The sequence below is a fragment of the Rhagoletis pomonella genome, unplaced genomic scaffold (assembly GCF_013731165.1).
Source record: "Rhagoletis pomonella isolate Grant_MI unplaced genomic scaffold, Rhpom_1.0 Rhpom_scaffold_00628, whole genome shotgun sequence".
Taxonomy (NCBI): domain Eukaryota; kingdom Metazoa; phylum Arthropoda; class Insecta; order Diptera; family Tephritidae; genus Rhagoletis; species Rhagoletis pomonella.
The window spans coordinates 42,461-58,447 of NW_023459182.1; the positions used below are offsets into that span (position 1 = coordinate 42,461).

Consider the following 15,987-nt stretch of genomic DNA (forward strand, 5'->3'; position numbering starts at 1 on the left):
CTCAACGGTAATTTTTAGTGACTTGAAACTTGAACCTTATTGAACTAAAATTAAATTGCCTACAAAACTGCACACTAAAATTTTTTTTTAAGAAATCGAATTGAAAAGTCGAAAATTTTTTGGTATATCTTGAATTTTCCCCAAGTTCTATATGAAATTAAAAAAATTGATTATGCTGGTTTTTACTGTAGAATGAATTATATTTTAATAAAAAAATGTAAAAATTGAAATGGAAAAAGTAAAGAATATCGTCAAAACCTCTGGGTATTAATATTTTTGACGCTGTGTTATTCAGGGTTTCCAAGGTTAATTTTAACGATCATGCTTATTTCAATGTATAAAGCTAAGTACGGGCCTGTTAAAAAAACGGTCAAGAAATAAATTAATACTAGTGAACCCGCACGGCGTTAAAACGCCCAAGACAGGATTTCCAAAACCTACAAACTATTCCAAATGTTAATCAGGGTATAAGCGATACGAGTGTCATATTTCTTCTTAATTTGTGCAACCGTTTCTCATAGTCGGTTTTTAATATTATCAAATTTTAGATCACCCAGTACCGATAAAATTTTCTAATTTCAAAAAATAAAATCTTATCGAACATCTACAGGCCAAGGTCTTTATATTGACCTTTCATATTTCAGAAATAGACAGGGAGGTTATACAATTTATTTCCGAGTAAACTTCTACAAAGCTCAATTTTCAAGCCCCTTCCGATTGATATCCATCCTTTAAAATTTCATTTAACCTATTAAATAATTTGAATGCAGCTTATAAAATACGTGGCAACCCTCCTAAATATATTTTTGATTTTTTTTTTTAGATAATTAGAATATAATTTTTAAAGTTGGCAAATCTGCAGTCCAACCAAGCCATTTAATTTGACACCGCATTTTGGACAATTGAACGAACGGTGCGGATATGATGGCATTGATTATTAAATAATGTGAATTCAATTGTTCTACAGGTGGAAATCGTAACATCCGTTCACGGATCGAAAATCATACGAAAGAAATTTACGTGAGACGTCAGGCTGTATAAGCTGGGCTCGAATCGTCACATACGATATCGTACTACTCGTCACGTAAAAACACATTTTTCGGATTATGACATACGTGAACGTACTCTTTGTCCCATTTTGTTTATACTGCCTGACGTATCACGTAATTTTCTTTCGTATCGTTTTCGATCCATGAACGGATGTTACGATTCGAGCCCTGAATGTGACAAAGAGTACCTTCACGTATGTCATAATCCGAAAAGTGTGTTTTTACGTGACGAGTAATACGATATCGAATTTGACACCATATTTGTGAAAATCAAGCGAACGGTGCAGATATTTTGTCCTAGACAAAAAATCCCTTCGCGTATTATATCTGTGTTCGTATGGAACTGTAGCTTCTGTCGAAAGGCTGGCTTTAGTATAATGCGGCATTCGCAGCATATAATTGCGAATGACTCACTGGCGCCGAACCGTTATAGAACTTTTGGCAAATAAACATACAGAAATAGTTCCGATACTAGCAAGTCAATATTCTTATTAAGTCTCATCAAAAAGTTCCTTGTCGATTCCATTCGAACACGAATATATATACATAGATTATCATGCAGGTTCTGCAACTCACCTCCGAGTGAATTTCAATCAAATGCGCTTTGAATTCAAATTGGCAGGGGTTGAAATTCACTCGGAAGTGAATTGCAGAACCTGCAGGCATTTGGTGTATGGAGTTTTGACATCTGATATTTTACAGCTTGCCGTCTCACTTTTTCTTCCGAAATGGAAGTGGCATATATTTCTGTTGAAAACAAGAGTACCGTGTACTCTTCACAAACAAACTTTAGCAAACCATAGTAGAAAGCGTAGCAAATTTCTTAAGAGCTTCGTACTGCTTAAGAAAATTTGGCTCAATACATTTTTCTTGACCATTTTTTTGGCGTTCTCTTATTCGTCGAAAATTTTACAAAATTTTTTTATTAACCCGTAACTTTAATTACATTCCTGCATGGAAACAAAAATTTTATACCAATGGTTTGTCTCTACGGGAAGGCATTGGTGTTCTTGAAAAGATTAAAAACAATTTATCTCAAATAAAGAATAACGAATATTTAAAAAAATTAAAACGACCAGCACAGATCTCTAGTATTTGAGAATATCAAGCAACACTTGATTGTCCATTGTAATTTTTCAATCCTTAAAATAAACTGAATAAAAAACATAAACTGTACACTAAATTTTGCTGTTTTGCGGGCATATTTACTAGTGTCTGACCAAAGCTGGAATTTTAGCCGAAACCGAAGCCGAATACTAGGTACTATTCAATATTCGCCCGAATACCGGAGCCGAACATTAAAATTAAGTTTTACGTCTCAAAAATAATAGGTCTTAGATTTTTTATTTTGTAAAAAACATATATATATTTTTTTTAATAAAAGGAACGCCTTACCAACATACATACATAGTCATACATACATAAGACTGCATCACTCCCCATACAAAAAAAAAATCGGTACTATTCTTCCATTGGAATTATAAAATCTATTATATTTTAAGACGTCCACCAAAATATTTCGAAAAAATATTGAGATTTAAGTGAGCTGGACCAATTTCAAAATACCTCCAAAAAATAGATTCTTAAAAATTTTTTTGAAAAAATCCCCTCAAATGACAAAACGGGTTAAGCTTAAAAAATTTGCATAAAAATATTAAAAAAAAATTTAAAAAATCGTATGAAGATTTTTTATGCTGTTTTTTAACTTTTTTCAAAGTTTGGTATAAGAAAAACTTGAATAACTGAGCCTAAACTCTTCTGATTTAGACTTAAGAGCTGTCGGTGGAAATGTATTTTCTCACGCTTTTTATTTCTTTGCTAATAAACTCATTCAAAGGATGAAAGAGAAAGGTAGGATGAACGAACGTCATTCAAAGATGAATTAAGATGTGTTGGTATTTGAAAAAATAAAATTTGGACACGAATGATTTTTTTTTGACAGAAATAAAAACAGTGTGAAAATACCTTTCTACTGAGATCCCATAAGTCTGAATCAGAATAGTTTTAGCCCAGTTATTCAAGTTTTTCGTAAATCAAACTTTGAAAGAAGTAAAAAAACAGCATCATAAATCTCATTCTTACGATTCCGTTGAAAAGATTTTTAAATATTTTTATGCAGATTTTTTAAGCTTAATCTGTTTTGTCATCTGAGGGGACTTTTTTCAAAAAGTTCTTTACGAAACTACTTTTATTCATAAAAAACTTCATTTTTGGAGGTATTTTCAAATCGGTCCAGCTCACTTAAATCTTAATATTTTTCCCAAATATTTTGGTGAACGTCTTAAAATGTAATAAATTTTGTAATGCCGGCGGAAAAACCGCAACTTTTTTTGGTGATGGAGTCTAACATACATACGTCAGGCAGTATAAGCAGGGCTCGAATCGTAACATCCGTTCACGGATCGAAAACCATACCAAAGAAAATTACGTGATACCGTCCGTCGTATAAGCTGGGCTCGAATCGTCACATACGATATCGTATTACTCGTCACGTAAAAACACATTTTTCGGATTATGACATACGTGAACGTACTCTATCCCATTCAGTTTATACGTTGTAACGAAGCGTTTTGGTAACCCCGACGCTTCTTCTACAATGCTGGGGTATACTCGCCGTGTCCAGGGTTCGTTACAATAAGTTTGTAGTTTCGGAGCTCTTTATTATTTAAACTTTACTTTACTTTATTATTTAAACTTCCTTAACTTCTATAAAGAACATATAACAAATAACAACTGCAAAAATTCGGTGGCGTCACTTGCAGTGGCTGGGTAACGGCTTCTTGTTCCGTTATGGGCCCGTTAGTCTGTAGTGGCGTGGCTTCAGTTCTGATGGGAAACGCTCTGCTGGCGCCGCTGAGTGGCGCGCTACTAACGTCGGTAAGTGGTGCTCTGGCCGCGTCGGTATATAGCGCTTTTGCAATGTGAGTTGCGCTCTGGTCGCGCCGGGGAGAGGCGCTATAACACAGTCGGTGGGTAGCGCTCTGGGGACGCCGGTATGTGGCGCTCTCGCAATGTCGGAGAGTAGCGCTCTGTCGTGTCTGTGTGTGGCGCTCTGGTGGCGTTGGAGACCAGCGGCCTTGATGGCGCTCGGCTGGCGGCGGTAGGTAGCGCTCTTGTTGGCGTCACTCGGCTGACGGCGGTAAGTGGCGCTCTTGTTGGCCCTGCTGACGTCGTTCTGTTGATGGCGGACGAGCGGATGTCGTCCGTACGCGACTTCATGGTAGGCTGCGGTGATCAAAGCCGGTTTGGTGCTCCCTACTTCCGAGCGGTGATGTCTTGTGGTGTGATCAACGACGCACAAGCAATCCCCCCGTTCGGTCGTAGTTATTTAGCTCCTTACTCGTACTTACGGCTCCCTACTACTGAGTGGTGTGTCTTGTGGACGCACAAGCAATCGTTCCATTCAGTCGTAGCCGTTCAAACGCGACCACAGCTCCGTCCTGACTGACTGTTGAGCGGCTGTGTTCTATGTTTAATAGGCTGTGTGCTCACGATTGAGAGAATACAAAGGTTGCGCCGATCTCGGTACCGCTATTTTTCTCTTAACGAATTTGACAGAATCGTTGTTTGCATGACGTCACACTGGTGCAACTTGTTTACGTTTTCCTTTGCATCATTTTTTCTTCTTCTTCCATTCTTGCTCACGTTTTGGCATTTCTCTCTCGCAATTGCACCAGTGTGACGTCACACAAAAGTTATTCTCAAAAATCCTCTCTGATCGGCGCAATCTTGTATTCTATCATTCTTGCTGTGTGCTTGGTGTTGCGTGGTCGCACAGCTACATGTTGCTGAGTGATGTTGCGTTGTCATGGCAACGAAGAGGTTGTCGGGTGTTGCTATGACTTGTGTTGCTGTAGTTTGTTGGGTGACTTGTGTTGCTGTGGTTCATTTCTTGATGTATTGCTGGTTTACGTTATGGTTGGTTGTGTGGGCTTAATTTCTTGTCGAACATTTAGTCCTCACAACGTCAAAGTATATGGTGTCAAGTTAACACTACCTACTATTTTTTCGTAAAAACGGGAGCTACAAATTTTTTCGTTCCACAACAAATTTACAAAAAAAAACACTACAATTAATGCCGTAGTTAACTTTTTCAATTTCAAAAAGTGTAGTGCTAACTTGACACGTTGTTTTAGTGTTTGTCTAAACGCTATTTTCTTGCTTAATTTCCTCGGCCCTGGTTATCAACAATGATGTATTGGCAACTTTTAATCTTCCTCAAACACGGCTTTGAATCATATAGTGCACGCCATTTGACCGAAATACCTTTTCTATTGAATTCAGTGGCGAGCAAGGTTTACTGGTTGGCAACTTAAAAAAATAATAATTGCCCCCCCTTAGTCTAGAACCGGAATTTTCGTAATTCGTAATACGTAGCAACGCTACGAAAAACGAAAAATCCACATCTGCAACCCTTGCGGAAACATGTGCAGCATTGCCAGCTATCAGTTGTTTATCGAAAATAGCTGAATGAAGGAAAACAAGGAATTGAAAAAACACCCATCATGTGCTTGTTTATTGTAAATTTGGTTAATGATTCTGATGTATGTATATGCAATTATAGCAGCAGAGCAATCGGACGCTATGGCAATGGAATCACAAAGGTATGCAGAGCTGTCGGCTATAGTAACCATGGGCGCATCTATGTCAGCTTCTGGTTGAATTGTTGAACCACAAGCCAGAACTCCTCCTATGCCTGAAGCTCTGGTTCTCAATCCAGTTAATGCAATAACAGCTTCTTCCAAGCCATTGAAAACATGCACTTTGTTAGGTCCACCGCCTCTTGCGCTTGCTTCTATAACCCTTACTAAGTAGAATTCTCCTCTCTGTGTTGCGGGGAACAGGGGCTTCCGCATGTCAAAGGTATACAACATTTCTTGTGCATATCACTCCAGCTACGCCGTCCATAGTATTTTTGCGCAGAACCCATATCGAAATTTGCAAACAAGTGCATATTGCAAACCGAGTTGATTAATAAGCTAGTGGTAGTAAATTTGAAACATTTATCTTAAATAAAATGTGAATCCTTTGATTACACGTGTATGTTAAAGTTTTTGGATTCGGGTTATGCGTTTGGACACAACAACCGAAAATCATTGTACAAATAACTAAACCAGACCCAAGTTTCTTGATAAGGGGCAACAAAGATTTTGTTTTGCTCGTTTATATAAAGCAGTGGATAAAAATATACGTATATGCGAAAGGCAAATTTATCTGTTTAAATGAGCAATACCAATATTTCTTGTAAACACACATCGATTTACATCTTTTATTTCGCCTCCGACACAGAATTGTTTTCGTACAAAATTCACGATTGAGAACGATCATTCTATCATTCTTGTACAAAATTACGCAGAAAAGCTTACTCGTTCGTTTTTAGGCATGCCATTGTTACGAATTTCGAAAATCCGATTCGGATTGCAGCATACTATTTCTACGATTCGTAGCAAAATCCGAATACGAAAGAGTTGCAGAATAGGGGTGTTTGCTCGTTTATATAAAGCAGTGGATAAAAATATACGTATATGCGAAAGGCCAATTTATCTGTTTAAATGAACAGCACCAATATTTTCTGCAAACACTCATCGATTTTCATGTTGTTGTTGTTGTAGTTGTCGATTTTCATCTTTTATTTCGCCTGCGACACACAATTGTTTTCGTACAAAATTACGCAAAAAAGCTAACTCGTTCGTTTTTAGGCATGCCATTGTTACGAATTTCGAAAGTTCGAAAAAACGATTCGGATTGCAGCATATATTTCTACGATTCGTAGCAAAATCCGAATACGAAACAGTTGCAGAATAGGGGTGTATATATAGTTACCGAAAATTGAAAAAGCCGTGACTAATAAATGATGGGGGGAGTTGTAATTCGATGAAATCCATAATATAAATCAAAAAGTGAGTTTTGAATTTTCTTTAGTTATGCCTTTTTGCATATCAGCGATGCATGAAGAAGTTTATGATAACACAGGTTTACAAAAAAAAAAGCTTATGCATATTAAACCAAACCTATATATCTCTATGTTATTCGACATGCTGAATGCGAATCTGAGGTCCGTTAGCCTCCATCACGTCAGGTTCGGGGCCATTTGAAGTTCAAATAGGGAAAAATTCATTGAATAAACCTGAAAATTCAATAAAATTCATCGGAATTTGACCTTGGAATGACCTTGGCATGACCTCCAGATGACCTTGAGGAATCAAGGGACCTCCATACCCGGTTTCTGTGACAACAAAAACATTTTTTTTTTTAAATTTTTATTGAATAAATTTTATGTCCTGTTTGACCTTCAAATGACCTCGAAGCTGACATTATGAAGGTTAACGGACTCGGGCTCAGCGAATGTAAAACCTTGGCCTCTATTATGAGTTGCTTCGATTTTCGATCTTCGCTGGCTATCGAAGATCGAAAGTGAAATTCGTATTATGAGCTATGCAAGCGTGTCGAAATTTTCGTTGAGTATCGAATTTTCTGTCGAACAGAATTTTGCTTTCGTTGATGTAGCGAAATGTTAGAAAATTTTAAAAATTTAAAATTTAAAAAATTAAATTAAAAAATTTAAATTTTAAAATTTAATTTCAAACAATTTGTATTAATTTCAAGCAGTTCTAACGCCGTGAATAGTAAACACAAGCTCGAAAGTCTGGTTTTACATATGAAAGAAAATCCCTATACGCTGTTGGCACGATCTCTGAAAACAAAATCATGGGGCTGTTTATAGTTTAATATATTTTAAATTGATTTGGATCACAAAATTTCTTAAATATATTGTATGCGAAAATATATTCGAAAGACTGCACTTAAACTCTCACGTTTTCTGCTCCTGGCCAGGTTTTTAAGCCCTCATCCTCTGACGAATCGTTTGTTCATAAATAACACATAATTATGTATATTTTATCCCCGAAATGAACTTTTCTAATCATGAGGCGAAATTCCCCACAGTAAGAGTTGCCGTGCGCGCAAAACGAAAACGGCACACACAACCCAAAAGTACTCCTCGGGGACCAATTGGTGAAAAACTGAGAAAAGGTACTGTTTATACTGTGATGTAGGTTAAGTATAATATTCATCTTTAATGTATGCTGATATTCATGCTTAATGAAGAATGATATCAATAGTTAAGTACATAATTAACGCTTGCGTTTTATAAACTGTAAAACTCAAATCGTAATTATAGCACTGAATGGAGTTTTCTTAAATGTAAGTTTAAAATTAAAAAAAAAAGTCCATTATGAGATTATATTTTTATGAAAAACGTAAATTTTGTGAATTTATCAAGCAAAATTCTAAATTTCCGAATATATTTAAGTCTTTATTAAAAGAAAAACAAGGTTTGTATAGTTATACAGACCCCAATGCCTGCCAGCGCATCCGCCCATACAGTTCATCTACAAGTTATAAGCGTTTTCAGCATTTAACAGTTCATTATCATGTACGGTGTAATATAACAAGTTATACACTGAACTATGATAATCTGTACTAGTATCTATAATAATAGACAATAATTTGCAATATTTTTACACTTTTGCAATTAATTTCGGTCATTATTACACAGTCATGACTTGTGCCATTTTGCCATAGTACGGTTGTTGCTCCCTTTCATACCACAGTAATTTTGTATACAACTCTGAATGAACAAAATGCATGCTCCTTCGCATTATCAACCCTGATCAGATTTTACCCCCCGAGGAGTACTCAAAAAGGTTTATTACTGTATATACTTTGCTCATAATAGGGGCCATAGGTTTGGTTTAATATGCATACACTTTTTTTTTTTTTGTAAACCTGTGTAATCTTTCAATTTTTATATGAGAATTAAAGTCGGTTTTGTTTTTTGCTTAAAAATTACTTGTTTTATATACATCTTGAGATTGATTTATAAGCAACAAAAAAGAATATTATAATCTTTTTGTCTTCAGTTAGCAGGTTTATACTCTTAAGGCGACAATGATAATCCTTATTTAAATTACACACCTATTAATACAAATGTATATACATATGTATGTTGTGGAACAAAGAGGTTACAAGATATTGGACTTACATTTTAAGAATAATAAATGTACATATGCACAGGTATAATACGAATTCACACTTTGCCCTTGAATTTGTGGTACTTTTTATGATCTTTAACGTACAATTCATATACTTGTCGAGCGGCTTCATTAGAACATCGCAAGATAAAACGTCCAACACGATGATCGCAAATTCCAATTAAATCGTAACAAACGTTATCAATATGAGTTTTGATCTTATTCAAAGAAAATAAATAAGAATATTTAAATTTTATTCACCAAGCATAGCATGTAAGTTTCAACTTACCTTCGGATATAAAGTTGTCGCTCGTTTATTGGCCACCATTAAACCAATGACAAATGTGAGAACAAAAGGCGCCACACGCTTGACATGCACACTGTGGGCAGCGATCAAATGCATTAAAGCCTCCACTTTCATCGCCAGCTCTGCCAAATCCTCCAGCTCGGTTGACGATAACGCTGCATCCTTTTGACGATCACTCTTATACCATACAATCGATTGTATGAGATCTTTAAAAATATGCGTAAATTGTGGCACTCTGTCCATAAGAAGTACATGTCTTTGTCGTATGAGACCGCCAACCAAATCTGTCATTGACCAATGCAATCGCTTAAAAGTGCTCAAATTATTTTCAGAGAGTGCGAACCGTTTAATATTGATATCCATTAAAAAGGCAAGTATGTCATCTATAGTATCCATAGAAATGGGTATCTGGAAGTAGTTATGGAGATTTTTAGTAGCTAGGATGGATTCATAGGTATCTAAAAAACCTTGGAAGAGGTATTTTTGGTTTTTTTTCAGCCCGAGGTCGAAGAACAGAATTAAAAAAATTACACAAGTGTACATAAATATTAGGATTGTTTAAGGTTTTATGTATATCAAAAGAAATACATCTTTCAACAATCTGCATTTCAGTCATAAAATATAAATGTTTAGCCCTTTATACCATTTTGTTCTCGACTAACGACTGCTGCGCTGCCAGTATTGCGAATACTTGTTCCTTGTCCACAAATTGCTGTTTCTCATCCTTTACGAGCCTCAATATGATGTTGCAAGTAATAGATTTAAATTTTTCGTTGAAAATCTAGCAAACATTGGTAAAACAAGTAAGTCATTGGTTGAATTGACAAAGGATTTAAAACTTACAGCGCCCTTTATAGTACTAAATGAACATTTTGCTACCAACTCAAGACAGCGTAATATATTTCTAAACTCTTTCAAGTCATCCAAATTCTTGGCTAGACTGTGCAGTGTTAAGAGCAGATCTTCATTTGTCTTGTTACCAATGATCATCTTTACAGTCATCTCAGTTGTCTTTAAAGCATTCGCTTCAATTAGGTTGGATGCGTTTAAATCTGCATTCAATTGCTCCCAGTAATGGCTGAGCACAAATTCTATCTCGTCCTGATCCAAGTGTAGCAACTGCCGATGATTTAGTGCCACTTGCAGCAGACGTATGGCATGTGGATTACGATAGTCCATCTGGGGAAAAAATTAATATTGCTTAAGCCAAATATCAAAAATATAAAATGCCAAATATGTTTTACCGAATGTCCAATATATATTTTACAAATGCGTCTGAAGTTATCATTCACAATAACTCCAGACTTATTTTCGCCTTTGGCATTATCAGCAGACGCGTTTGTAAGTAAAGCATTTGCAAATGGCGCGAAACCGGCCAAGGTTTTTTCCACAAATCTCTTATATTTTTTTGCATGACTATCAACTGAGGTGTCCGTGTTGGATTTTTCGGCGTGTTTGCTAAAGTATGCTGTTATGTAATTGGAGTATATAGCCAGCATACGTTCAAAATGTTTACGCATGCGTTTAGCGGCAGGTCCACCAAGTGCTGCAAGTGTTTCTATGGCGATCAATAAAAGTCGGCGCTGATCATCGCTAAGTTTAGTATCAGAACTCTGCGTAGATTCTAAGTTGCTAGCGTAGGAAGCGAGAAATTGTTCGCTGCCCTTTTCCTCGCATTTAATAGTGTGAAACACATATTCATAGAACTGCCATGCGCCAGAAACAGGTAAAATTTTGAAGATTGTTGTTAAAGCGAAATATTTAAATATTGGTACATGTTGACCGAAGTGCAGAAAATCTGTGAAATGATGTTTTATTTAAAATGATGTCACAATTTTGAAAACTAAAGACATTTAGGGCCGTTTTCCGAAGTAACCTTTAACTTTAAAATTACAGATTACATGAGAAAACGGGCCTTAAAGTATTATTTTGCAGCTAGGTATAAATTTTTTATTGCGAAGTCGAACAAGCTGCAAATAAATACGTTTCAAATTATCAACTCTTAAATGCTTTTGTACCTATCATGATCTCAAACACTTCTTCTGCAAACTTTTCGAAGTCTGTTGAATTCAATCTATTTAAATCGCTGTAGAATGCCAAAAACAACGTGAATACAAAAATTTTACTTTGTTTACGTAGATGTCCCAACGGCAATTGTCGGCATAGGCTAATAATTTTTTGTATTTCTTCAACATCGGGTTGTTGACTCAGCTTGCAATCACCCGCAGCGTGCCCATCAACAATCGCAATCAGTTTCAGTAGTTCCTTATCTGCCGTATTTTGATCAGCACGTATATACGCGTTTAATGTATCGAAACTGCAATTCAAAGTAGCCAAGATAGAACCCTTGGCAGCTGCTCCGAATATTTGGGACAAACGTGCCCCCAACGCTACTGCCAGTGTTTCCAATAATGCTAGGTCTTCTGCAATTGCCTTAATTGCTGTAGGTGCATCCAGTAGCTGCTGCAAAATGCTATCCTTTTGTTTCTCTTTCAAGTGACTGACAAACCACTTTGTGCTGGGTACTTGTTGAAGCAGCCGCGCAAGTTCACCCGGCAATTGACCATCAGCCAGACTTGTCAGCAATGACTTTTGTAGATCAACCGATTTAATATTCGACGACGCTTGAACGAGTGATTGTGCTTGCGCGCGTTGTAGCATCAACCGATTGAAAAGAAATTTGCACTGCGATTTACCAAAACTCTGCACTCGTTCCTGTAATGATGTCCACTCCTCTGTATTTAAAAAAGCGTGTATGCCTTCTGAACGTAGTAATAGATCACTTTCGAATCCATCTGGACGATAATAGTAAAGTAATAATTCAAAATTTGTTACGTAAAAGGCACATTCAAGAAATGCGCAAGTTGTACGACTATTATGCCCCTGAGAAAGCAAAAGACGTCCGTATTGTGCGAGCACTCTTTCGGTAACTCGAATCTGTTCATCAACTTCGTTTGAAAATTTATCACACTGCTCAACCAGACGACAACCAGAAAAGTACTCACAAAGGAGAGCAGAGTGAAGATCCAAGAGGAAGAGGTTATTCTCTTCACGCATTGCATCTGGCTGATTAAGCAATTTTTCAAGTAATTCTTTTAGAGAGTACAGTAGTGATCGCCAAATAACCAGTGCGGGCTTCGAAACGAGACCGGTAATCAATTTGGAAAAAGCAACACCAACACTCTCTGTTGGCCATGCTGCTCGTAGATAAGGAAAATTGCCTTCACAAATGTTTGTGCTGTTGATAGTGGATCTAGGTTCTATATTGTAAAACTCTTTGAAAATAATGTGCAGATAAGTACTTTCATCGTTCGACGTTGCAATGAAAGGTTTAGGCTTCTTGGCAGGCGTTTCTACACCTTCTCCCGATTTACGCTTCAAATTCCTCGGCGTTTTACGGGTTGATAATATTTCAAATTTATTTAACCACTCTTTTAGACTTTTAAGCAAGTTAAATACTAGTTTTTCAGCACGACTTAATCGACGAAACATATCCATTAGAGCTACAAGATATTCGCTAAATAGAATATGATCTTCGGTGTCGTTCTTTTCGGCTACGATCATCCAGGTTGTTATCTATTAAAGTATTGAGTTTAATACCTGTTTCTTAAAAGAAACCTATTCATATGCTCACAAATTTTTACAGTACCTGGAATATATCCTGTTCCAAAATCAGTGGGTTGAGACGCAAGGCAGCACACAATAACATAAGAACTTCTCGCAAGTGCGTTTGTTTGCATTGTTGAATGCACGTTAAAAGTTGCTCGCCCAAATACGTCATAGTCGGTGTTTGATTTCCTAAATCCATTTTGAAATTTAAATTAATATCATATTTCCGAAAAATTTCCAAAGTATAAGCAGCTGCAGTTAGCATTAGTGAGATTTTAGTGGTATTTTGTTTCGCGACTTCTGTATGCAGTTCTTTGAAAACATGTTGTATTAAATTTTGTAGAAAACTTTCCACGCCACGTCTATTAACAATCCCACATTCTAATGTTACAAGTCGGACCGGCAACGGTAGGATTGTAATACGTTCGACGAATTTTTCATCTGGTAAGTGATCTGTAAGCAAGCGTTCTAATTGTAATAGTTCATCGAAGAAGCAAAGTGAATGTGTTCGCAGCAACAAGATTACTCGCACCAGCGGTTGTAATATAAACGATCTGTAGGAGTGATCGTAACGTTTTGTATTGCCAGTTCTTTTAACGTGATCTCTCAAATTACCAACGGTGCTGGCAAAGAATTCGCTTTCCTTGGCGTTGTTCATAACCCTCGTTGTTGCAGAAATTAAACCCTTTTGATTCGATGTAAACTGTTTTAAATACAACTCATAACCATGGAGTAATGATGAATAAACACGCGCATGTATGTCATAATCTGTGCGATACAGATCCTGCAAGACTTCAAATTCGCATAATCGATACAAAAGCTTTGGCCAAATGCATGTGATTTGTTGTGCGCTATTTTGCAAACACTTTTTAGCTAAATCCAGCATCATTTCTGCGAATTCCTTTTTAGTAACTCGATCTATCAATCCCGGCTGTGCACGCATTTGCAACAACTCATCAAACTCATCGTGGGGTATTTGTTCGGCTGGAAGTTTTGCAGCTTTAGAAGCCAGCCAACTCAAAATTAGCTGGTATTTAATAGAAAGTGTGAATTCCGCAGAGTTCCACGCTTTCAAGCCAAATCTAAAGTTTTCAATGAATGACTTTTCACTGCGATTGAGCCACCGCAAAAATTCTAAATAAATATATTTAAAGTTAATTATCAAGTAATCCACATGGAAAATATGTAAAATACCTTCTTCGGATGACATTGTTTGTTTATTATAAAATTTATAATTTTTGATAAACCACTAAATACCAATTTTGCGCTAACGGCTAGGAATGAAATGATACGAGTAAATACGAGTACATACTCGATACTTTCCCATCGACACCAAGTAGTTTTGGTATCGATACTTTTGAACCGAGTACTGAGTAGATATCAAAAATCAAATACTCGTATCACCTGATTTACATGATTGAAGTACTTGGAAGCAAGTTTTTGGTTCTTTAAATGGGAAACGTCGACGGCACAGACGCATGCGTAGTCGTCCCTTTACTTCATACCGGCCGTCTTCACGTGCTGGAAAATCTCGTCGCGTGACGACGCATGCGAGAAACCGCACGTGTAGAACGCAAAAAGGACGAAGCATGCTTTTTCTCGCATACCGAGCGGTATGCGAGCTCTCGCTCGCTTTCAACTGTCATTTTTGTTTTTTGACAGATGTGTTCTCATTTCGCAGAATTTTTCAGAGTAGCAACATCGTTTATTTTGGAGGCAAATACAAATTTATAGGCAGCCATTTTTCATTTGAAAATAGTATACATCTCTTTATGCAGATTTTCTAATTTTCTTAAACTTTTAAGAGCCTGCAAAGCTTGAACCTTCTTGGTTAACGACATTTTACAAATGAAAAAGTATGCTGTCAAATGGCCAGTCAACAAAACTATCTCGCTTGCGAGAGAAAAAAGCAGAACGCAAGCGAGATTTTCAAGCATGTGAAGACGGCCGGTTATTACACCCTCTCTTCCAAATGCGAGCAGATTTGAATCATGATCTAACTACACAAGATCTTACAAGATGAAGCAAAGAAAAAAGTAATTTTCTGGCTGACGTTTGTAATTTCGGCGCCATGTTATTTTCTGTGAAAAGTAAACAAAGAATATGAAGACGAAGCATAAAGAAAAAATGCAAGCAATGTTGTTCACATGTTTGTGCTTACCAATTTATTATTTTTGTACGTGTTTTTGCATCCAATCACCCCGCACTTTATTTCAATTACTTTTACACAAAAAATCACTTAAAACTCACTGAAATAAACTACCGACAAAATACACATAAATAAAGAAGCAAAACAGAAATAGCAAACTTTAAAATTACGAACGTCACACACATTTTTCTCAATTGCTATTACAAATGGCTGCTTCTCAAGCGGTCAGATCTGTTCTAATTGGTTCATGGATTTGAATTCTATGTTTGAACTGTGTAACCAGGACGTTACACATTCAATTTTGCCCTTTCTCGCAGTAGCGAAAATGGTCACCGGTGACATCGTCACTACAGCTTGATATACAGTTGAATGAGAGCGGGAGCGTGAACATTCGCAAAGGCAAAGAATTCCATTTGTATTTTTATGGACGCTTACACACAGCTATCAAAACTTGCCGTCTAAAAGGCATATTACGCATTTTAAATTAGGTTTTATTCTATAATTCTGAAAAATATTTTAATTCTCTATCTTTTCATGTCTCAACTATAGGAAAATTTGAGTAATAACGAAGATATTGGTTAAAATAAAAAAGCTCACGATCACCATCGCATTGAACTGCGTATCAGGATTAATGAGGATTTAGTGACATCGTCGCACCTGCTGTGAATCCTAAACGACATATAGCTGACAATGACACTGGTGAAAATGTCATACAGGTATACTCCTATCAAAGACTTATAACAGACAATGTCTTGCAGCGGTCACTTATAAAAAGTCCATTGCAAGATACTGCCGCTTGAATGTCATTATTGATCACTTAGTCATGCAGATGACATCAAC

At 36.6% G+C, this 15,987-nt stretch overlaps 1 protein-coding gene across 2 annotated transcripts; it reads right to left on the reverse strand.

Annotated features, from left to right (window-relative positions):
- Positions 1–8,862: 8,862 nt before the first annotated feature.
- LOC118751284 lies at positions 8,863–14,216 on the reverse strand. 2 transcript variants are annotated; one of them, XM_036486066.1, is made up of 9 exons: positions 14,193–14,216; positions 13,039–14,132; positions 11,408–12,965; positions 10,634–11,187; positions 10,233–10,568; positions 10,033–10,170; positions 9,372–9,797; positions 9,094–9,300; positions 8,863–9,026 (listed from the first exon to the last, which is right to left on the reverse strand). In XM_036486066.1, the coding sequence occupies exons 1-8, from the start codon at positions 14,206–14,208 to the stop codon at positions 9,139–9,141; spliced, it is 4,284 nt and encodes a 1,427-aa protein (XP_036341959.1). In that variant the 5' UTR covers positions 14,209–14,216; the 3' UTR covers positions 8,863–9,026; positions 9,094–9,138. The 2 variants fall into 2 exon arrangements, with proteins under 2 accessions (XP_036341959.1, XP_036341958.1); XM_036486065.1 differs by having other exon boundaries at positions 8,863–9,300.
- Positions 14,217–15,987: the final 1,771 nt, after the last annotated feature.

Excerpts from the sequence above, each read along its gene's own strand:
- LOC118751284 (XM_036486066.1), bottom strand. Across the intron at positions 10,171-10,232 it reads TTAGTACTATAAAGGGCGCT|ATTTTCAACGAAAAATTTAA; the intron begins GTAAGTTTTAAA and ends AATGTTTGCTAG. Across the intron at positions 9,301-9,371 it reads CGACAACTTTATATCCGAAG|ATCAAAACTCATATTGATAA; the intron begins GTAAGTTGAAAC and ends TCTTTGAATAAG.